Consider the following 24,906-nt stretch of genomic DNA (forward strand, 5'->3'; position numbering starts at 1 on the left):
CAAAACAGATTGTTTGGGACACATTCTTTATAAATAATGAAAAAAATAAATGTAAACCTAAATTAAGATTTGCCAATGATGGAAGTCAGGCATCTCCACAAACCGATTACCTTCCCTTTCATTCAGCCCTATTGTGCATGCAGTTTGTGTTTGTTCTTGTACTATTATAATTATTACACACAAAAGTAGATTAAATACAGAATTATCCATACATTTGCTTTTTTCCCCACTTTAATATTTTACACATCACAATGTGTATTAAAAACTGCCATCAGGGTTCAGTAAAAACAAAGGTAGCTGGAGAAACAGATTGAGAATGGGGGGTGGGGTTTGGGCTGGATGAAGGGTGATGGTGTCCGAAACGCCCGGTGCAACACTTGGCCATCTGATGAAGATGAAAGAACAGGGAGGGCGGGAAATAACCAGAACCGGATGACACAAGAAAAAAAAAAAGAAAAGAAAATAAACATCTTCACAGCAAAGGCCTCAGTCTCAGAGCAAACAGAACTTCTCATGTCGTCCTTCTTAACCCAGACCCCTAAAACAAGACTACGCAAGCCAGGGGTCCGGGGAGGTGTGGGCACGTCAGTGTCAGCAGTTTCATTCCCAGCCGTGAAGACTCCAGATGAAAAAGGGAAGAGGACAGAGGACAGGCTGACCTGAAAAAGAAAGGAACAAATCAGAATCTAACAGATTTTTTTTACCCAAGAAACAAAACTAATTCGTAGTGTTAGAACGGAAAGAGTCAACCGACAGCGTGAGAAAAGACACAAACATCCCACAACCCACTTTATCTCACTGGGGATGAGTCATCGCTTGAACAAATTAATACACACCATCTCTTCTGCACTGCACCTATGACAAACAGCTTCGCTCTGATTGCAAGACAGAGAGCAGCTGTGGGTGGTAACCGGAAAATTGTGTAAAGTGCTTGAAGCTTAGACATGTCCTACTTGGTTTGAAGAACGAGCCCTAACAACCAGTTGAAAAGATATTGACAGACCAGTTGAAAGGTGTTTTTGTGGCATAAGAGAAAAAAAAAAAAGGTACAAAAACGGTCTTGCATTTTTCAGGAAAGTGGTGATGAGTCAGAGAGCTGCATGCTGAATACCAACACCGACTGTTTCCCTTCTCCTCTCCACTATTGCACATGTTTCTAACTAGTTTTTATCTGGATCTGCAGCTTGTAAGGCGTTGAAACACTTACCATATGGGCTGCTGTTGTGGGAAAAATGAGGATCAGAGGGCTGTCACTGCTGTTTGCAGGTGGAGAGCTTGCGGATTTTGCTGGCTGTGGAAACTCCTTTACGTGAGGGGTTCGACGAGGAGGAGGACCTGCGTTCAGCTTTGGACTTGCTGTTTAGAGACCCCCCTTCTGTCCCATTCACACAAACTGGCTTGGCTACTGCTGGGCTATGGTCTGCATTCCCTTGATCCTGGTACTCCTCAACCACTTGCCCTGAAATAACACAAAACAAAACACCCAACCATAATCAGCCGATGCCCCTTAGAATGAAAGAAGCAGTTTTAAACTGATGGTCCAAGAAGAGGTGCTGTTAAAGGGTTGGAACCACTCAATGTCCTACCTGCTGTATAACTCTCTTTGCGTCTTAGTTTAAACCTAGATTATTGTCACTTGGATGGTGAGACCATCAGCTCCTGAGAGTTGCCAGGTGGTATTTCTACATCTTAAAACACCTTCACTCTCATCTAATCTGAAAGTTCTTTCAGAGAAAGATGGAGGTGGGAGTCAATGCACCACCAATGATCCCAATTGTGAAACAAGAAGAAAAAAAAACAAAACCTGTTTCCAGTCACAGTGACAAAATAACAGAGGTAATCAAAAAAAAAGGAATTTTATGCTTAGCTTATTCGACCAAATGTAAGTCTGAATGGAAACTTTAAATGTTCTGCTTTCAGTAGTTGTTTCACTCAGGAAGATCATCGGTGATGCACCACCTCCTACCATCAGTTATTCCACTGCTGTTCCTTCTGGCAGCTCTTAAAATACACAACCATCACTGCCTTCAACAAACAAGTACTATAAGAAGCACAATCTGATCAGGGGAACTACTATTCAACAGTTTGCTGATTTAAGATTTTAACTTTGTTTACTAATTGCTTAAATGTTTCCATCTTAAATATATTTCAAGAGAGGTTTGTCTACTTTTTTTTTTAATCATGTTTCACTTTAAATGATCAGTTTCCTGTTACACAAGAAATTTCCAAGCTTAGTAACAAATGTGTTTGCAGTCCGTGTAAATAAAGACAAATCTATTGCAAACAACTTTCCTTTGTAAATGTTTTAAATTTTTTAAATTTTAAAAAAAAATTTTTTTTTTTTTTTTTTTTTTTTTTTTTTTTTTTTTTTTTAAGATTGGAGTCATTATAAAACAAAACTGTATTTTTAGCCACTAGGGAAACCAGACCTGTAACTTTCAGTTTTAAACCGCCTAAAAGAAACCGGCAACACAATATGCACAATATGCTATAAGGTAATATTTAATCTACGAGTGTTGAAGGAGAAACACAAATTTACAAGACAGGAGTTTTAAATCCTATCATTAAAGAATCAGAAAATCAGAAACTTCAATCACTCAGGCTTAAGATGTTTTATCTGCAGCATTGAGAGAGAACTTCAGGTCACAAACCCACACGAGACAAAAAAAACACCTAACGGATAAAAACAGGAAATCCATCAGGTGAAACCTTGATGTCACTTTTTGTTATGAAGTGTGGATGTCTTAGTTTGTCACCATGAGCAGATGGGGCTCTGAGAAAACTCCCACACACAAAACCGTAATACTTGCTGAAATTCACTACGAAACAAAGATCGGAAATCTGCTCTTAGAAGAAAAAAAAAAAAAGCCTAGAGGTTCTTTAATGCTAAAGCAAAAACACAAATAGAGCTTTATGTTATCATTCGAGCTCACACTCATTCAAATGAAGCTTCCTATGAGGGACAAAGCCCTGTGTATGTGTGTGTGGGAGTAAGCCTTGGAAAAACCATTCATAGTCCCAAACCGAAACCCTTTCAACTGGACTATTTATAGTTTGCTTCATTCACATTCTGCAGCTCCGTTTGGTTTTTATGTGGGGCACCACTTCTAGATGCCCAACACTGACTGCTGCATTTACATTACAGGCTGTTACCTAGCAACAGACTTGAGGATATGAAGTCTTAGGTGGGGGTAGTATGATTAAAAACAGTCAGCAAACAAGTTAAAGCATTCTGTTAATGTCTCTTCTCCCAAACATCTATCAACAGTACAGCTAATTCATAGAAACCTTTCTGTTTAGAAGATGAGGAAACAGATGCAGCTTGTTCCAGATGATTGGCAAAGCCCACACACTAGCTTGGTTTGGAGAAGGACCTTATGCACAGTGGACCCTTTCAGTCACTATTCATTTTCAGTAAGAAAGACAGGTTCACTTATTGGCTGCCTGCATTTCACATTAAGGCTGGATAACCTAATCCGTTCAATCGTGATTAATTGATCATTAAAATACTCCTCCACTATTTAAGTAATCAAATACTTCCTAACTCAGATATACAGACTCTAAAACCTGTTATTTGCTGACTCATTCAGAGCCTTAGTGAAGAGAAAACTGAATAAAAAACCTTAGCAAAAAAGGTTAAAGTAGAAAAACTTCATTGTAAAGTTGCTCAATCAGCTTCACCTGCTTCAAAGTTATTTTTATATCTGATTCTAAAAAAGGAAATCCAATTAATCCATTAGAAATTGGTTAACTTCCCAATATCTTTTCCCTCCCTAAGGAGTTTATCATAACTTACTTTCTTGGTTTGCGTCTTTGTAGAACAAAATGCTACACACTACCAGGTCGAGTACCACAATTGGCTTTAGCTTGCTACATTTAAAGCATTTTTGCTAAATTCAGAACGGCTCACGTGGATTTACATTTATAAAAAAGAAAAATAAGACCAACCATAATTATACTATAGCCCTACTAGTTACAAAAAAAAAAAAAACTATCTGGACTGCTTAATTATTAATCAGCCTGGTGTCATTAATCATCTTAAAAAATCCTCATACATATTAAAGTCCAATAAAAAGCTCATGACTGCTTCAACTTTGGTTTAGTAGAGGAGATGTTAGACTTTCAGTGACAGTTGATGGAACGCAACAGAGCCTATGACCAGTCTTACCTGGCACTGTGAAGTCCTGAGTGTAAATGATCTCATCCTCTCCATCATAGAGCTCGTCGTCGTCATCCTCTGTGTAGCCGTGCAAATCCTCTAAGTAGGGAACAACTGTCATACTGCGCCACTGGTCCCTGCTCTCTGCGCAGGCAGGGATGGGTACTGGGCGTTCAGACGGAGGATGTTTCTTCCGTACCCAGCTAGTAAGGAATAAACAGGGAACAAAGTGAATGTAAATACAGGAGCTGGTGTCTGTCCTAAACTATTTTAAGTCGACTAGTGGATATAGCTTCATTCAAATCTGGCACAATTTCCTCCATAATGGCGTAGTCGTTAAAACAAAGTACATCCTCTCAAAAGCGCATAAGAACTCCATGAAAAAGCAGAGGCCTTCATTTAAGAAAACCAGAGAGAGGGTCATATCAATTAACAGGTGATAAAACAACACAAGACCTTTATTGACAGGATAAATACAGACAGATTGCATGTATAGCCTAAATGCTTTGGAAAACAGAAAATGTCTCTAGGGAGACGAGGCTAATGTTGCAGAGTTGCAATGATCAAAGCTTCGTCCTTCAAAAGATAAGATTGAAGATCAGTTGGCCAAGTTTCATAAAACCGCAACATCATAAACCACCCAGCAAAGACAAACAAACAGTATATTAGAATTATATTAGAATTATATTGACTATTAAGTATCCCATGACAACATTACAAGTTGACTATAAATTTGTCTTTAACCAAAATATTGAACAGGTGTTAATTAGGCTCTTATTGTGGTATTTAAAAATTGGTCAGACATAGCAATAAAAAGTGGACCGGTCATGTGGTATTTGTTTGGTCCTGCAACAGTGAATGTGACGCAGCAAAATAAAATTAAAACAAAATAAAAACTGAAGCAGTAGTGCAGAAACAATTGGATTAATCATGAGTAATCGATTATTGAAATGATCATTAATTAATTTAGTAAGCAATAAATCGTTAACTGGAGTTTAGAGTCTCTTAAAAACATGCCTTTAGCTGATAGAGCGACACACTTAGCCAAAAATTGTAAAAAAAAAAAAATTTACTTGCATTTTAAATAAAAAAAAAATAAAATAAAAAATCTTGTCTGTCAATCAATATGCTTTATCCAGAACTCAAGTGGAAACGTTTTAGTTTCACCTGGTTTAATTTTGTAAAACGTCTTCTTTAAGGAACCTTTGGCTATCTGACTATTAATTGATTCAGCAAAAAATAATTGATTAGCAAAATAATTGTTAGCTGCAGCCCTTTGAAGCAGAGAAGCGCTGTCAGCACTGTGGTTGGTCTTTCACGGTGTCCAAAGGAAAAAGAAACGTATATTATTGGTAACTATTACCTTCAGCCCTAAAAGCAATATTATTACTGGCTATAGACATCAGTTCATATTTTCATATCAAGGCTTCCCTAATTTCCAAGTTTGTCCAGGTAAATTTAATGATCATGGCTTACAGATTATGAGAAAAAAATAAAACTCAGCGTCTTAGAAATGGAAGAAATAAAATTTGCATCTCCACAACGTTTATAAGCAGAAGGAAGCTAGAATATTTGTAATAACGAGGACAGTGTGGAGAAGTGATAGGTCCTACTGGCGAGAATTCCCAAATGGAAACATCTCTGCTATCTCTGCTTCAACATACGAGGTGTTGTAAGCTTACAGTCTGTGCCCTAAACACCCCCCATAGTTGGTCACAATATTGGGTAGAGGGGAGTAACCAGCATTGAGTATAAAAGCTGCAAACAAAGCGTTCTATGCCCTTCTTTACTGTGCAGAACGTGTCGAGTATACCCCAGCCTCTACCCTCGTTAGTGGTGGCTGTCAGTGAGTGTCATTTTGACATCTGTGAGGTCAGCAGTCTTCCCCGTAATTGTGAGCTCTGCTGACCATTTCAATGCTTAGCAACCAATTGCAGATATCTTAGAGCTCATTAGCCGATAAGAGTGTGACACCGTGGGTTTTGAATATTTCACTATTTCCCTGGTCTAATTTTTTATTATTTGACAACAAGCAAATAATCAAAAAAAGAAGACATTTTCAGTGTTTTGGTACACAAAGTAGATCCAGTATTTACCGGTACTGTAAGGAAGAAAAACAGAAACACACTTACTTGTGTTGCCTGATATTTTGTATGGAAAACCTCTTTGCAGGATCATACTCAAGCATTCCTGCAAAACATATTAAAGAGTGGATTTAATCACTTTCATTAAAATTTTTTTTTTACCTGCTTCTGCTTCCTGAGTGTTGGGAAGATGTTCATAGCACATAACAAGAGGAGTAAAGCACGAGGTACAAATCATTTGAAAGAACTAGTTATTGCAACCAAAGACCTTATAGTAATTCCCACAACCTGTGTTATGTCAATAATAAATGAGCGTCGGTAAGTAGCATATCACTCTAATATCATATAGTCTCTTAATTGTTGTATTGCAGACTGGAATTATGTGTACAGCAGAATTTCAGAGTGCTAATCTAGAGGTGACATGGTGCCTTTTTAACTAATGATGTTCCCGTCAGTCACCAAGCAGAAAAGGGCAGAATGCATAGAGCTGATCGTAGTGCTGTGCCTGCTGAAGGACACCTTTTGTGGTACTAGGCTTATTTTAGACCATGTAATTACGGATGGACCGTTCCTCATGTGCTGCGTCATCAAAGACACACGTCATACTCACAAAGTAAGGAGACGGGGTGTTTTAAAACAGCAATAGATTGCCACTTTCCTCCATCTATTGTTAGAGATTTAGGGCTCAATGCTAAGATTGGTAAAAAGGAGAACAGGTGGACTTCAGCTTTTTATATATATATATATATATATATATATATATATATATANATATATATATATATATATATATATATATATATATATATATGCAAACACATTTTACAATAACCACCAGAAACATGATCCACCCATCATAATTCTTATGTTATAAAACTGCACAGCAAAGCAACTGTTTTCTTTTTTAGGGGGGAAAAAAGAATAGAAAAAAGGGGGACTACGGTGGAGTAGAAATATTGCCGTGTTCATTTCTGTAAGAGCAAAGCCTGACTATAGAGTGTTTATTATTCTACTCCTGGCTTCAGATCAATGGAAAACACGTCAGCAGCCGAAGGGATTTCTACTGTCAGGAGGAAACCAAGCATGTACAGCAGTCATTCTTACTTTCAGTGTTACAGCATCACCTACTGGATAAAAACTAGAAAGACCGCAGGAAAAATAAGAGGCAGAGAGCTCACTAGAACACCTAAAATCCCAGACAAATTGATAGTTCATATGATTATTTTTAACTTATTTATATAAAAAACAAAACAAGTTTATAAATCTGCTGAATTTTGGACGAGGCAATCCCTAATAATGCATCAACAATCATCTCTCTTCCTCACAAAAAAAAATAAGAGCATTGCTGGGGTCGATGAAAGTATTCACACCTCTTGAAACGTTTGGTCACATTGCAGCTGAGATTTAGTTGACAACATGAGTTCTACTGATGATGATGTGAAAGAAAACTATATATTTTTTTATGGAACAACTATTCTGAAAAGTGCGGCACACATTTGAGTTCCACTTCCTTTACTTCAATACAAATCAATATAATTTAGTACAATAGTTTAACTACTTGAGCATTTACTCATTTTTAGGTATGAAAAGAAAAAAAAATCTGTATAATTTCCCTTCGCTGATATTGTTCTTTGATTTTACCATTACGTATTTTAAAAAAGACATTTAACTTTAGAGTTGAAACAAATACCAGATACAAATCCGCTGTAGCTTATGCAAGGTTATACTGAAAAATATCTTTAATATAGCCGTTTTGACCCTTTCAAAAAATAAAAAAATTTGATGAGCAGACTGAGACCTCAGTAGTTAAGCACTGATGTATCCTCGAGGACCAGGACTGAGAACCACTCGCTTAGTCTGACCCTGTAAACCCATAAGTACTGCAGCAAGGTTTGTGTTTTTTTTTTTTTTAATTAACAGGATATCTGAAGTAATCCTGATTGTGTGCTTGTGTTAAATTACTTTTGTTAATAGCAAGCTGGTTAATTCCTCACAGCAGCTATGCTGTTGCAGCTTAGGCTAAATATGAACTTGTACTTGTTGGTATGTTTATTGAAAAGTTGTTTACAGTCTTGGGTCTCCGGACGTCCCTTAGAAGAAGGGGCTCGTTCTGTATTTAGAAGAAATGCTCCATGCTCTTTACTGAGATGACTAGAGTGAGATTTGCCTGCATTTCTGATAGAATAAATACAATTTTGCATTACTGTTGTTGACATTAATAAACAACAATTAACGGCCAAGTTGCTCCTGTTTTGTATTGCTGTCCCTTATAATCTACTCAGAGCAGTGTGTAGCAGCCCATCTGTTAAGTCAGGCCTTTTTCTTATGCGTTATTCTGCTCCCCTAACCGCAATCATTACGAACTCATACTGCTTGTCATGGTTGCGTGATGTGGGGGCACTGCCTTCGGCCGCGATGGGGGGGGGAAAGTCAAAACAGCTCCTTAAGAAAATGTCTGAAGGAAGAGATTCTTGATACATGCCGTCTACCTAATCTGAGAGGAATTTTCCTAAACAAATGGCAAAAAAGGGCTCTGGAGGCCTCGTTGTTTTTATTTTCAGATGTATTATAATATGAAACCCTTAAATGTCTCTGTGGGAAGGTGCTGCATCATTAAAAGGTATGATTTCGACATGGATCTAGTATTTTTCATGTTTATTGAAAACAAGCATTCAACACGACGTTTACCTCTCAGCAGGTCCGACAGGAGGGGTCCACACTCCTCAGGAACAGTGTAGTCTCCTTTACCAATGTTTTCAAATAGCTTATAGATGTTGTCTCCCTCAAACGGATACAGACTTGTTGTAATGTTATATCTAAATGTAAAGAATGACAGGTCAGGAACAGCAGTGGAGGCTAAAATAATCAAACTAAAATGAAAACAGCATGGTAATTGTTACTCACAGTGTTACTCCAGCAGACCAAATGTCCACTTTAAACCCTGAAAAGGTGTCCAGTCCATTGGCGATCTCTGGGGGCTGGAAGGCTGGCGAGCCCTGACTCGTACGACATGTGTCATCTTCTGCAAACGGGTGAAGGGCCTGAAAAAGATGGAAATGAGGAGACTGTGATAAAGAATTTTATTAAGATTTCTCTACTAGATGTATATTTGATTAACTACACTATGTTTTTTTCATTTAAATCAAGAACAAATGTATGTTGGAAACTAAACTTTGATTTATATCAAAAACTTTTAAACAAAAAAAAACTAAACTTAGTCTGTAGACATTTCTTTTTTTTTTTTTTTTTTAAAGACGTCTCGCAAATGCATATGTTACAATTATAATCCTGAGGGTTTTTACTTTGGATTGTTCGTGACAGAACAACATAAACCCGTGCCTAAATTGAAAAATGAAGGGAGATTTTATTCTGACACGTGTAGGACAGGATAAATGCAGCTCTTATGTGAAAACCACAGAGGTTTGTTAGACAACATAGGAGAACAACCAGAATCAAAGAGGACAGGGATAGGTAGAGGTTTTGATTCTCAAACAACACCCCAGCAGCCTTAGAATTTTCTCTAAGGCTCCTTGTGTGTTGAATTGGCGCCATATAAATAAACTGAACAGAATTGAAATAGAGATGAACAATCCATCTGAATGGAATGACTGCAAACCCTCAAAGTCATGGACCCCTAATAACTGACAGGTCAGGTAAAGGTGGCCAGCAATCAGAGAAGCAGCTATCAGGGCCTGTATGAGAATTGTTATGTGGTGTTAGCGCTGCAGGTGGTGCTAAAAAACACAATCCTGTTAGAGAAACATGGAGGCAGAAGGATCATGCTGTGGAGACCTTTAGGAAAGCTGGTTGGCGAAGATAAATGGAGCTGGAGAAGACTTCAATTTAAGCAGGGGTTCACTTTACAAGAGCTGACTTTGGTTTTAGATTTTGCTTTCACAAATGGCTGAATCATGTTTTTAGATATAAAAAGGTAGTGGAGTCATATCTCCAACGTTTTCCCAAATATCAGGAGGAAACAATGTTTTGATTCAATGCAAGGGACAGCGTGACTATTGTTACAAACCAAAGAACCTGCTGGTGAAGATTGTCAGTCATCCAGGTCATAGTCATTCCAAAAAAATTACTGTTTTTAATTTTCTTTTTTTTGGAATACCAATGAACCTGTTCAAAACAACACTGACCACATCACAAATCTTGTAAAAATGTATCCCTTTATGTTTTTGAAAACATAAAGGGCTAAAGTAAAAATCTCACTTAGCTAAAAAGAGGAGATGGTTGATTTGCTAAAGACTAATAGTAAATAGACTTTGGCTAACCTCTGCGACTCCAAGGTCGGAGATTTTAAGAGATCCATCCGTAGTCAGCAGCAGATTTCCTGGTTTAATGTCTTTGTGAACGATTCCCTGGCTGTGCAAATATTCAAGGCCGTCTATGAGTTGGCAAAAGTACCTGTAGACAAAAAACGACAAAGAAAATTAGGAAATTATCCATGTTGACAAAGGGAAAACGTCTCATTTTACGGATATCAACAAAAAATCTTGGAAGATAAAACTAAATTAGAAGTTCTGTTTTTACTGACGAAGCATATAAGCAAAAAAAGAAAAAAAGCACTATGATTACAACAACCATCAGTCATTAGAAGCATTCTTAAAGTAACAATATATTAAACAGTCGTGCAGAGTTATTTTAACAGTATTGACCCTGCAGACTCGGATCTAAACTTAGGCCAAGAGAAGCAGCAGGAGAAGGGCTCAGACTAAATATAGCTTAGAGGCTCAGAAAAAGAGAGACTTGAGTAGGAATGGGGAGGGCGGGGGGAAATGAGGGGCTTACCCGTGAGCTTGAAATACTGGAAACCTTTTCTCCGGGACGCTGTCCAGCATTTCTTGCATTCCACAAACACAATACTCCATTACCATATACGTAAAATAGGAGTTGAGGATAATTTACTGCAAACACTGATACTTTAAACACAACTAGTTTTAAACCAAACAAAATGTATAGTATTATGGGTAAAAAGAAAAAAAAAGCCTAATATATAATAATAAATGTAGATAAAACTCGATCAAAAGTTGAAGGATATATTTTCTGCTTCTCTTCATTGTAGAGTACGTCAACTAACTGGATCACATTCTTGTGTTGGAGTCTTCTTAGCAGCTGAATTTCCCTAGAAATAAAAAAAATAAATAAAATAAAGAAATAATCAAGCAAAATGTGAATTAGAGCCTTGCCAGGTCATACTGGCAGCACATTTTGCTTAAATTAGGACAAAACTGTATGCATACATCAACAGCCCTGCAAAAAAGCCTGTGATTATAATTCATTTCACCAGTGCTGCCATTAGTTGAAAGTAAACATTCACTTTTATGTACTAGAACCAAAACAAAAGTCTTCGCTGTATTTATAGTTTGCAATTCATTCAACTGACTAGTTTATGTATTGTAGCTTTCATTTTATCAGTGTAGTCTATTTAATATGGAAATTGAGTTATTCTTTACAATTTAAGGACTTAATATTCAAAGCATTAGATTATGATGGCAACAACACACGTTTGAAAATAGTGAGAACCGATCCCTTGGACTTGATTGCGTCTTAACATTGTATTTGTTATTAGTGTTGTATATCAGAAATATAACAAAATCCTTTATTGCTCCAATAGTGTTGACATGGGAACCGGAGGAAAGTTATAAATCGATGTTTCAGGTTTTTAAAAAGCTGTTAGATTGCCTATATATCTTTTTCCTGCTATTTTATCAATTAAAAATATATTCCTGAACAATGTGAGCTTTGTTTATTTACCTTTTTTAATTTGGCTTACTCCACCAGAAAGATGACACAGGCAAAACAACAATCGCACGTGCGTACCCCAAAAAGGAGTTTAAACAAAAAATTTCAAGAGAAAAATCTGGTGCAGTGACAGTAAGTTACTAATGACCTCTGCAGGTGAATATGAAAGTATGCTACATAGATAGCAGCTGCTTACACAATGATCTGATTAACACTAGTTCCAGCATACATCAGCCGGCCAAAATCTTTGGCAGATATCAGCCAATAAGTGCACGTGTTTCATTAGTGCATTCAGCAGCCATGCCCTGAGATCACAATCAGCACATGCATCAAAGCCCCCTCCATTTGCTATCCATTGTTAATGTTTATTTCATGTGTTAATGTCTATTTCTTTGTTTAAATTCAGACTTGTGCAACATTGTTATTTTTTTCACGTTAATGACAAAACCCTGCATCTGTTGATTTCTAATAAAAATCACAAGATAAAGGTGCCTCCCAAAGCTTATAATGCTAATAATATTAATTACAATATGGAGGTTTTCTGATCTGCTAACTAGATGAGCCTTCATGTTTGCAGGGGGACTTGGACCATATTTTATAGATATCAGTACAACATAGAGACAATACTGTGGTTGAATACTAGGATAATGACATCAATAACCATTAACCCATATTTCCCCAGACATTATTTTGCTTAAGAGTATCTTTACCACTCAGTGTAAACTATATACAGCAAGCATGATCAATAAAGGCCGTGATAAGGGGAGTGTTGGCCTAGTGGGTTAGAGCAGTGCACGTGTGGTCTGACAAGGTTGCAAGTATCCGGTTTGATCCACTCAGCCTGCATTCTGGGTTCCTGAGCAAAACCCTTAACCCCAGATTGCTCCCTGGGCTCCACACAATGGCAGCCCACTGCTCCGCAAGGGGATGGGTCAAAAAGCAGAGAACAAATTTCCCAATTGTGGGACAGTAAAAGGGATTTACATTTACGATAAGCGACAATATCCTAAACAGGCCAACTATATATTTCATACATTATATACAAAGGAATGCAATATTGTGAAAATGTTTGATAGTCGATATATTAGCTCTAATGCTTACTTGCAGTTATTTGCACACTTCTTTATGTAGCCTCTGTGATTTTGTTGAAAAGGCACATTCAACGTTGAGATTGAGAAAAAAGCTTTTTAAGTTATGCTGCTTTCAAATATTTGTCATTTTTATCACCATTGTATCAAAAAAGGAAGTGGGTATTGATTATTTTCCTAAGTATTTGATATATAGAATTTGAAATGTTAGTATCCTGACAATCCTGTAATGAAGTAGAGAAGTTACAAAAGTAACATTAAAAGAGTAAACCTCTGCAGCACCAAGCTGCTTGATGAAACCTCTCTTTGTTTAATACAAATAAGAAAGTTGTCTCTTCTCATGTTTTAGATCAGGGGTGTTAAACTGTAGTCCTTGAGAGGCGGTAACCTGCAGCTTTTAGATGCGTCTATGCTTCCACCTCAATTCTGAGGAGATTCTTGTTCAGGTAAGTTGGACCAGGGACACATCTAAAAGCTGCAGGGCACCGGCCCTCGAGGATCCTAAATGAACCCAGAGTTGAGAGCAGCAGTATAAACAATAGTAGGGCTGAAACAATTAATCGGATTAAACGTGATAATCGATTAATGAAATAAATAATTTTGAAAACAAATAATTTAAATCAAATAATTTAGTAATCGAATAATTGTTAACTGGAGTTTAGGGACTGTAAAAACTTCTTTAAAACTTTCTTCTTATTATAGGAAAATTGCAAAAAATATAATATATAAACATTTTGCGTTTAAGATAAAACAAGCTTTTTCGTCTGTCAATATGCTCTATCCAGAACGCCTGAAGTGAAAATGGAATGTTTCACCTGGTTTAATTCCGTTAACAGTCTTCTTTCAGGAACCCTTTGCCATCCGATTATTAATCGAAAAAAATAATCTACAGATCAATATCAAATCAATTTGCAAAATAATCGTTAGTTGCAGCCCTAACAATAGCTAAGCTTTGAAGGCAGTTGTGCACCCAACCTGTTCTGTTTCTCTTTTTCAGCCGCACTAAATCTGGAAGAAATAAGGATGAAAGGTCAATCTGATGCTCATGTGTTTATAAACTGCAGGTATAAAACCAGCTTAAGGTAGATGTTCACTGCACAGTATATCTGATTTGAATTCTTAAAGACCATTTTCATTTCAAATTTGCAGACAACAGAAATAAACATGCACTATCAACCCATAGCTTGACAGCTGAACTGTTGAAAAAACTCTAAATTATGTCAGACTCCGCATCACACCAAAAACACCAAACCGAAAATACTGCATATTTGCACCATATATATTGAATGCTCTGAACTTCCATTTCTTTTTTTGTGTCATGTTTTTTCTCCAACACTGTTTACATTTGATCACTACTGAACTTTGTGGAATAGAAATGTTCATTTACTGTCTGAAAGCTGTAATAAATTAAATGTTGTTTTAGATACACCGTGTATACAAAATGAAAAATAAAAGTTCTTTAAGTCTAAAGTTTATTAAACAAGCACATCATTATATGAAAAGTGCCTACATGCACAATCCCCATGTTGTGCAAAAAATATTTAAAACATCATAAATAACTTTTCAACCTTCATAAAATATTTTCATAACTTTTGTGATTATACGCCGACTAACTAGTTGAATGACACCGCTGTCATGACCCGAGAGAGCCCGTGTCACTTTGCCAGCACTAAACAACTTTGAGGAGGGTGGCAGTAAACCTGCTGCACAAAACAACTACAAATGGGTAGACCTCCCCCTTAACCCATTCGTTATAAAGATGGAAGTCTATATGACTACATTTCTCATCAGCACATCAGTCGTTGAAGAGTTGGGTGAGTTAGGGGGACGGTGGTGGCGGAATGCGATATAGAACCAAAGTTAATAGTTTCTTATTTCAACTACAATGGATTTACAGCCTCAATGATATTTGTCTTTAACAGCCACTGGAAACAGAAATGTAGTCCAATCCAACTTCAGGGGACTGGGACATCAGTCTTTATTTCCACAAAATGCGCCAAAACCGAAAGTTCTTTAGTACTGCCTTAAACTTTGAGAACAAATAAGGTTAAAAGGGGTTAAAGTGATTGCTGATGTTACAAAACAATGTCCACAAAACACTGCAGTATCCATCCTCACACAAAATGTACCCTGGATCTCTTTTGTGCCTTACTATTAAAAATATGACAAACTGTGCCCATTCTGTGCCTTTAACACATTATTTAAACATGGATGTTTTGGGCTTTGTGAGTCTCTTCCTTTTACACAAACACACAAGCAGTAACAGATGCATCGCTGCGGTTTCTCTGTGCACATTCAAGAAAAGCATAATGAAGTAGCAGTTAATTATCTAGCCCTATTTATAGATGTAAACCGTCTTTGCCTTTCACTTGAACAAGCACATCTCTCATGTACCTCATTTTTGTGTGTTACTGCATCCCAACGGCTACTTATTTCCATAACACAAAGTAATATCTCTGCTGACACTGGAGGATCAGTGACTGCTGCAGTCCATCTGCAGCTCAGATTTGTACCGAAAGACCTTGTGTACTACCGGCCCTCAGGCTGCGGCGCTGACAGGACTGCAACACTCAGCGATACTGAAGAGACTATAGCGCAGCAACCACATAAACAGATCATCAGAACTTCAATCCACGCTCTGCTGGGCTCTGGAGGTGTGTTTGTGTTAATTTGCGTTCCTGTCGTTCCAGACACGCATTCACAGACTGTTACCATAGACACAGAAGGGGCACTGCTTAATCAATACAAGCATGAACACGCCCATCCCAACAGCAACACCCTACAAACAGCAACCATTTCATTAACAAGAATACGGCATGCTGAACATGCACCGTAGTCGGCCTTCACAGGCAGACACTTCCCAGCAATTTGCCCGACTATGCCAACTATTTAATTTAATAGCCAAACCTGCAATGCTTTAACTGCATTTCACTGTGCAACATAAAGGCATGGGTCAGCAAGTCATAGATACGACAGCATTATGTTTTTAACTATAATCCTGCTAATAATTAAGTCTTTCTAACGAAATATTCAGCAAACTGACACAAAGCCCTCTTTTTTTGTAATCCAACATATTCCTGCACACTCCCAGTTAGCTGACTGAAAGAAAGCTCCCACACTTTCTCACTTACAGACACATTCAGCTGCCGAAAATATATTCAATTGCCAAGAACAATTTCCAAAAACCACAGTAAAAAAAACAACTCTTTGGAGAAGAGGAGCTTACAAATATTGAACTGGAACCTGGGTAGCTACCAGTTATACACCATTAAACAACTGCCTCAAACCATTGGTATTACCCATTAAACAATAAAAAAAAACAACAACAATGTTTTAGGTTTTTGGGTAAATTGAGAAAAAAAAAAGAGAAATTAAATGGACATCACTTTATTCAAAGATTCACTATATTTTTTTTTTTAGCAGAATTAGAAATAGGTATTACCTATAGGTTTTTAATACACTAGATCAGTATTTGCATAAATACTGTGACTGGTAATACTTTTATCTTTTTTGTTATTATTAGGTGAAAAATATTCATTGCAACTGTGTACTGGTGCGATAAGGATTATTATTAACCTGAGGTTCTGAGTTTGAGCCCCACGCCCACAGACTGCCACTCTGGGTCCCTGAGCAAGACCCCTAACCCCAAACAATTTCTCCAATGTGAGATCAATAAAGTTAAATTATTATCAATTATTTTCAGTTAGGATATTTCCAACACCTCAACTCTGCTGTTATGGCTGTTACCTTCACTGTGCACATTTGTTCAAAACACTTCCCATAAGAGCACAAAGACAGGACATCTACCTAAAGTGCTGGACCTCTTAGACAGGCATATGAATTTAAGTGATATTCCATTCCAGAACCATGGAATTTAATATGACGTCAGCCCACCATTTGCAGCTGTAAAACCTCCAACTCTCCTGGGAAGGCTGTGCACAAGGTTTAGGTGCATGTTTATGGAAGTATTATGCCCATTCTTCAAGAAGCAGATTTGTGAGGCTTTAGACTGATGCTGGAAGAGAATGTTTGGCTCTTAGTCCCTGCTCCAATTCATTGTGATGGTGTTCTATTTGACTGAGGTCTAACAGCAAACTTTCTCAGCTATGTCTTTATGAATCTTGCTTTGTCCAACATTTACATTCATATTAAAAGAGGAAGGGGCCATCTCCAAACTACCCCCACACAGAGGCATGGATTTGTCCATGCAATCAGAAGTATTTCGCTGGAATAAAGGGACCAAGCCCAGCTCCTAAAATATAACACCACAATATAAAACCACCTTGAATAAACAGAACACAATTTATTCAAACAAGTACAGTTCTCGTGACACCTCCCAAACTCGTCCATTAGATTGCCAAAAGAAATGGGATTCGTCACTCCAAAGAAGGCGTCTTCGCTACAGTCCAGTGTTGGGTGCTTTAAACCACGCTTTGCTTGATACCTGACATAGTGCTAATATTTCTGCAATATATTGGGATTTCATCTTAAATCAATCCCTCGTACTATCCCATTCCGAACTTGGAAAGTCAGATTGATCATTTGTAGCACCCCAGTTTAATTCTATAGATTATTAATCTGGGAATGTGAATCCATTGTTTGGGGGAAAAGGGGGTCATTTAGCAGAGCTTCCTTAACTGACTTGGCATAGCAACACCTAGTGTCTGCCTACCAAATTTTGGTTTTAGCCAAGCACAGTTACAAATAAACTTGCACTTGTAACAAAATTAGTATTCCTCTTCCAAAGATAAACTGAACTTATGTGATGGCACTAGCTATGCGTACGTCCTCCTGCACTGCCATGTATATTTTGGCTCAGCTGTAGGCTCAGCAACTCTTGCTTTCTTCATGTCGATATGTCCCCACTTAAACCATAATGTTGGTACATGATTGGACAGCTCATTTTGCTCAGTCTCAAATGATTGAAGATGCAGGACAAAATGGACTTGCATCTATTTTTCAATGAATAAATACTGAGAGAACTCAGCTTGTAGAAAAGCTTAGCCCATTCCTATTCCCACATAAATAAAATTACTTAACTGAGGATATTACAATCAAGTGTTTCTTATCAAAATGCACTGATTCTGTAGAATGGACTGCTGTCCCTGCTGCCCTCTGGGAAGAGGTTCCGCAGCATCCGCTGCAGATCCACCAGGTTTTGCAACAGCTTCTTCCCCACTGCCATCAGTCTGTTGAACCTTTGATCCACAAACCGAACTCTGCACCTATTGCACATCCGGGCATCAATGCTGCTGAACGTTTAACTTTTTAGCCCTTTAAGTTCATCTAATTTTTATTCTCAATACACATTTTTTGCACAAATGCCAATCTGCACTGATCCATTGCAATTTGCACACTGTCTTTATCCTCTGCACTGTTTACACTTTGACCACTGCTGCACTTTTTGAATAACTCGTGCCATTTGAAATATCAATGCAATGTTTATAAGCTGTATGTAACGCAATTTCGTTCTGTATGCACTCCGTGCATACAAAATGACAAATAAAGAAGTCTAAGTCTAAGTCTAAGAATGTGTTATAATCATCCTGGGAAGAAAAATCAGCTGGATTGCTGTAATTGACACCTTTATAGGTGGCAGAGTTGGGCTTTTGGTGCCTAGTCCTGCTTCTCTTCAAGACATAGATACAGGCTCAGCTTTTCCTGTGACCAGTTGTATGTGCTCTCCACCATCCTTTTCGACATGAAAAGTGGCTCAGAGCTCACCTGGTTAAAGGCATGCACTGTGCGATTTCTTTTCAATCGTTGCACGCAGCTGCAGCTCAAACTGTACGACGAAATCCTGCGGTATCGTTGTACAGCGTGAGTTCACAGCTCACAATGTCTGAAGCACGATGCTCTGATAGGATCTACCTGCTCACACTGTACGTCTAAAAACCACTTCGCACTCAGCTCCGCAGTGAGACGGGGCTGCTCTGACTCGTCTATCCAGAAGCCAAATGAGTAGAAGAGGAATATCAAGCTCACTAGAGTGAACCGTGCTGCCTTGGCAATTTGTGCAATTTTGTGTGCTGAGAGCCCTAAAAAGAAAATGTGCAGACGTATTTGGACAAACACATGGCTGAGCTAACATGACTACTACAGTCTGTCAATTTTACACAAAATGAACTCCATTTCACTCGCACCCCTGCATGCTTCTGTGTTTTCATCTGAGAGGAAGAAGAAGAATCCTTGTTTGCGCATGCCCGATGCGAATGACGGTCAACTGAAAATCAAATATGTAAGATTTTCTCCCAACCTCACGATTCCATATCGGGAGGTAGTCGTGAGAGGCTGATCGCCTCTCGTTACCGCCTGTACACTACACGACCAGGCAGAAAGTCTGCCCGATCGGAAAATTCTCGCACGACTGGAAAGTCGCCCCGGAAAGGGCAAAAAATTTAATAAAAATCGCACAGTGTAAGCCTGGCTTAACAGCTTTTCTTTGCTAAACAGAGCCACCTATGGAGCCAGTTTATCATTACCTTTTCTGAGATAAAAAGTAATTATGGATCAGCGATACCCCAGTCAGCCTCAGAGGGCAGCTGCTCACACCAAGCCTAATCCTGCTGGGGATAAATGTATGAGTAACATCAGCAGAGCTTTCAAAGTGGCTCATATGAATCATCAATGGGATTGATTTCAAGTGTGGTTTCTGTCTGGGATAAATAGTTAAATAAGATTTAGTGAAAAAAGAAAATGGAAGTCAGAAATGAACCCCCTCCACAGAAACCTAGGTTTTTGGTCATTGGCAATGTAGCCACAATAAAATACTAAATAATACTCTGATTTTTAGTTCAAAATAGCATATCAAACAGTGAATCTAACACTTAAACAACCCAAATGTTGGGCTGCATACTGATCAATACAAAACTTCTAGGTAACTTTCCTGCAACTTTCTTTCCATCCAGCATCTGTTTACACTCCAACTGCATGACAAACAGAAAACATTACCAACGGCTAAGGTGCTCCATCCACACTGGGTAGTGGACTAAAACCGCTGCAGTTTACCCAGTGTAATATTTACTGCATGCCACGCCTCAGATATGATCTGCCCAAATGCAACAAATAAGTATTTTTCTGTTTAGAGAACACATTTTGCAGGCAGCATTTGCCTTCTGAAGTGTGACCTGAAGTGTGTGGACAGGCAACTGCTTCCACTTTGTGAAAACATGATGTACATAGGTACTTGTCAGCATCTAGAAATTAAAATAATTAACTTCTAGTTCATTTGGGACATCAGCTATATGAGATAAACCTATATAAAAAGCAAGGCACAGCTCAACGGGGTGTATAGCAATCTATTCTACTCCAAGTAGCCTTTAAAAGCCTTCTGAGCAGTATACAGCACTAAAGCAGTACTCAACCAGCATTGATGGGGATTGAGAACTACAACAAATATTATGACAGTTGGTATAAAAATGATAATCAATTAAAGTTAGTGAGGAAATCGGATAAAGCAAGACAGCTATTGAATACAGCCCTGTTCTCTGTATTAAGTAAAGCTTAAGAACAAGCAGAGCTTCTTTGGCTCCGAGTGAACTCATTCTGACAGTTTTCTAGCGATAAGTCTATTATTAGCACAGCCCCACAGTGAAAGGCTGAAGTGATATTTAATAAGACTAATGTGATTAAAACTTTGGCCACTCATTAGTAAATGGGTAAGGCAGAAAACCCATTGATATGTAGGATAACAGATCAATCTTTAAAAGGCTGTTATAAAATGTTAAAAATTAATAACTGTCAATCACAAAAACATTTCTTTTATGAAATTGATAAACTTAAGAGCTCTTCACAGATAAAGAAAAATAAAACAACAAAATTTTCTTCCAGAGAATGTTCAGGAAAGCTACCAGAAATAATCACTTAGGACACAATTAAACTTTTTCTAACTGCATAGTGCAGGAAAAAACAAACAATCCATAAACAGCATGACAATCATTACAGAATAATATGTGAAACAAGCAAGCCCATTCATAGTAAGAGTACTGTGAAACACATTTTGACTCAAAGATTAATTAAAATCCTCACTGCAGTGAACAAAACCAGCTGGAATGATAGTATGATGAGAGTATTAATTCCCTCTAAACATTTTCATGTGACAGCTACAACCTTCAATTAATCTTTTTTTCTTTTTAAATGGGATAGAGCAACAACGCAACAAAGATGTGTGGGAGCATATGTTGGTGCAAGCTGTAAACTACACAGATTTTGCCTTAATAAATTATAACTTATTTCAAAAAATCATGATAAAAATTCAGATAAAAGGCAGCCAGAGAATGGAGTAAACAAATGGAAAATGCTGCTCTGATTAGATGAGAACAAACATGAAGTCTGCCACACACAAAGGATACGCTGCGTAACACCCAATCCCAGAAAGAATTAGGGCTGAAACAATTAATCGGATTAATTGATTATTGAAATAATCGTCAACTCCTTTAGTAATCGATTAATCATTAACTGGAGTATAGAGACTCTAAAACATGCCTTTAGCTGACAGAGTAACCCACCATGAGCAGCAATTATACCAAAATTATAAAAAGAAATAGGTAAACATCTTGCAATTAAGAAAAATCTTTTTTGTCTGTCAATATACTCTATACAGAACTCCTAAAGTGGAAAAGTTCTAGCTTCACCTGGTTTAATGTCATAAAAAGTCTTCTTTCAGGAACATTTTGCTATCCGATTATTAAAAATAAACGACAGATGAATCAATTAGCAAAATAATTGTTAGTTGCAGCCCTAATAAAGAATCAGAACTTACTTTTTTACGTTGGCTTCTCCATTTGGAATCCTTCTAAGCTTCTTCTTCTTTAGTATCTTGACCGCTCTGCGACAAAGTGTCTCTGAGTCCAACATTTCTTTCACTTTGCCATAAGACCCTTCCCCCAGCAGATCCCCCATCAGATACTTTCCGATCATCTTAGCCCTCTTCCTCCGTGGTTGATAGATCACCTCGGTAGAGTCAATGCGGTGAATGAAAGTATCCATCTCCATGAGTTCATTGTCATTTAGATACTCAAGATGAGGCAGGTCGCAGTCACTCATGATTGCAAGATTTACAACAGCTTAATCACTATGCTCAACAATGGTTAGCAAATGGCTACGGAAGTGTGGTTTGTTGTTAACCTTTTAGCACTAAATGAAGTAGATCCATTAGACAGGATGAATGAATAACAGGACGAAAAAGACTGAAAATAGATAAAGGGGAAATAGGGCCTGAGGGTCGAGGAAACGGGTGGATGAACAATCTGAGATCTGTAAACATTAGGGCTCCTTTTACTCAGGGGCAGGGGGTAAAAAACAAAAAAACAAACAAAAAGGTGCAGAACAAGGTGGGTCCAGTGATGTGCTAGTACTTAATACTGCTCATTATGAACTAGGTTTATTAAGATTAATGCTGAACTGAGACAGTTTTGCTAATTTTTTTCAGGCTTTTAATACTATTCACCTTCCAGTCAAGGCAACAAGTCTTTCTTTGAAACCTTAGAGCCGTACATTTCTGTCAGAGGTCCTTACAAAGGGACATAGTTCCTGCAGTGTGTATATAGCCTGATCCAAATGTAGATCAACAATCAGAGTAGTAGGAGCGTCTGCCACTAGTGCCAATCAAGCTCCCAAAGGTTGACTGGACCATCCAATATGTTGAACCGTTCTTAGGTGTCCTCCATGTCACCACAGTTTCCAGAGCAAGTCACCTGAGGAAAAATTTAATTCAAATTAGTTTTAAGTTGCTATTACAAAAAACAAAAAAATTGGTATTAGGAGTGTATCTACACAAAAAAGCCTAGTATGTTCATCCTATTAACTTTTTTTGCAATAATTAGGCAGGACTAGTAGTAAAAATGTTTAAAGAGAACAGACATGAAGCAAGAATGTTAGGCTAAAATAGTCCCCACCCCTTATTTAATTTCATTGCTTATCACAGCATATCTATGGAGGACCAACTCTGCCACATCTAAAAATAAATATCGAAATAAACAAATGTTCATAAATAAATAAGCATTCAATTAATTACCCCCAAAAATACAATAAACAAATAAATGTAGGTAGAAATTAAATTATACAGTGAGACAAATGTATATATCTCTTTTAATTAGCTTCTAAATAGTGTTGAAGAAATAAAGAGGATAAAAAAATACAAAGAATAAAAATATTAAATCATGCACATAAATAAGTACATAAAAAAATAAGTAATAAATAAAGTTTAAGATTAAAGTGGACAATAAATAAATAAGAAAATTATTACAAAGGTGAATAATTAAAGAAGCTAATTAAAAGAGATATATAGATGTAAGTCTCACTGTATAATTAAATTTCTACCTACATTAATTTGTTTATTGTATATTTGGAGGCAATTAATTGCATGCTTATTTATTCATTGAGCATGTATTTATTTTTGTATTTATTTTTAAATATGGCAGAGTTGGTACTCCATAATATTCAACCGAAATTCAAGTAAAATTTTACAGAAATCACACATGTACTATGTTAATAAAAATGTTCAGCAACAAAATACTGGGGCCTTCATAAAACAGTTAGATACAAATTTTAGGTAGGTGCACCAAATAATATTTATGGGATCAGACTAAAGGGGATAAGTACGACAGCACCTTTTTTTGATTTAAATTTAAATTTGATTTAAAAAGTATTTTAAAATTTTCTTCTTTGGTTACTAAACAGCAATATCAAAAAACGCACATGTACATAATATGAAATTCAAGCTGAATTTTACAGTTCAGAAGAAACTGTGATGTCCACCATCCAACATTTGAAGGGTGCAGGCTAAGTTAGTTTAGCGACTCTGGATGAATGAAAAAGATTTCCAGCATTAAAGTTCTTAAAACGCCAAAACGTTCAACCGAGAGAACACCCGCCTGTTTTTATTTCATTAAAAACAACATAAAAATGTTTGCGTTCACCGACAGCGTACAGTAGAACATAAAGAGGGGGGGACGAACGAAACGTCGTCACACAAGTGTAGCTAAGGGCTGGATATGCAGCAACAGAAGTAGCTATCCAACTTCATTTGCCGGTGAAGCCATACAGGCTTATGAGAGCGTTTTCTTTCATCTGCCTGTGTTGCATTGTGTTCATTCAACAGCTGGACCGACATAAGCTTTAGCAACATGTGCATTCACAGAAAAGACACACATAAAATACAACAGATGAATCAAGCTAATGCGAGCTAACCCTCAGCTAGCAGGACGCTCGGATTCCAATGTAAACTGCTACCTAGCCATTTAAAAAGCTAACTAGCTCCTTTTGCAGACTCTAGCTGATAAGCATGCATCGGCAATAAGGTTAACTCACCCGCTGGGTGTCCGTCCGCAGAAAAAGCTGTTTCTCTCTCCGTCTGACACAAGACTAATGCATTTTTTCGGACTATTCGTGCTACTCTTGCCTCTCAGGTTGTCGCCATCTTGTTTACCTCCCCCCTGAACTCGCCCCACACGTTACTGCGTCAAATCAAAGTTTTCAGGGAGGAAAGCGGCTGCTGACAACGACCTCTGCCACCTTTGGTTCAACTTATCATTTAATTCATTTAACAATTTCCACTAATACCAGTAAATTGATCCGGCCGTTTTTGTTGCATACATTTAAATTACCCAATTCCTTATATATATATATTTTTTTTTTATCAAACTAAAGTGTCATTTTCGTTTCTTCTCCCTTTTTTGGTCAAGGGCGGAGCAAGATGGGGGACCAGGGGTGGCCATGGCCACCCTTAGCCAATCATTGATCACCCCTATGGCCACCCCTACCATTTATTTCCCTCTAATACAGATGGTGGCAACAGTAATACTCTCAAGTGGAATTTTCAAAACAT

General features: G+C 37.6%; 1 protein-coding gene across 1 annotated transcript; it reads right to left on the reverse strand.

The window, feature by feature from the left end:
- stk11 (serine/threonine kinase 11) lies at positions 1–24,559 on the reverse strand. The gene is made up of 11 exons (XM_015386672.1): positions 24,390–24,559; positions 21,841–22,774; positions 11,288–11,371; positions 11,038–11,127; positions 10,521–10,653; positions 9,148–9,284; positions 8,932–9,059; positions 6,292–6,349; positions 4,169–4,362; positions 1,208–1,459; positions 1–659 (listed from the first exon to the last, which is right to left on the reverse strand). The coding sequence occupies exons 2-10, from the start codon at positions 22,122–22,124 to the stop codon at positions 1,251–1,253; spliced, it is 1,317 nt and encodes a 438-aa protein (XP_015242158.1). The 5' UTR covers positions 22,125–22,774; positions 24,390–24,559; the 3' UTR covers positions 1–659; positions 1,208–1,250.
- Positions 24,560–24,906: the final 347 nt, after the last annotated feature.

Source organism: Cyprinodon variegatus, unplaced genomic scaffold (genome assembly GCF_000732505.1).
Source record: "Cyprinodon variegatus isolate N-32 unplaced genomic scaffold, C_variegatus-1.0 Scaffold374, whole genome shotgun sequence".
In the NCBI taxonomy this organism is placed as follows: domain Eukaryota; kingdom Metazoa; phylum Chordata; class Actinopteri; order Cyprinodontiformes; family Cyprinodontidae; genus Cyprinodon; species Cyprinodon variegatus.

Excerpts from the sequence above, each read along its gene's own strand:
- stk11 (XM_015386672.1), bottom strand. The coding sequence starts at position 22,124 with ATGAGTGACTGCGACCTGCCTCATCTTGAGTATCTAAATGACAATGAA. Across the intron at positions 11,372-21,840 it reads GGAGAAGCCAACGTAAAAAA|GGAAATTCAGCTGCTAAGAA; the intron begins GTAAGTTCTGAT and ends TTTTATTTCTAG. Across the intron at positions 9,060-9,147 it reads TGGTCTGCTGGAGTAACACT|ATATAACATTACAACAAGTC; the intron begins GTGAGTAACAAT and ends CTTTACATTTAG.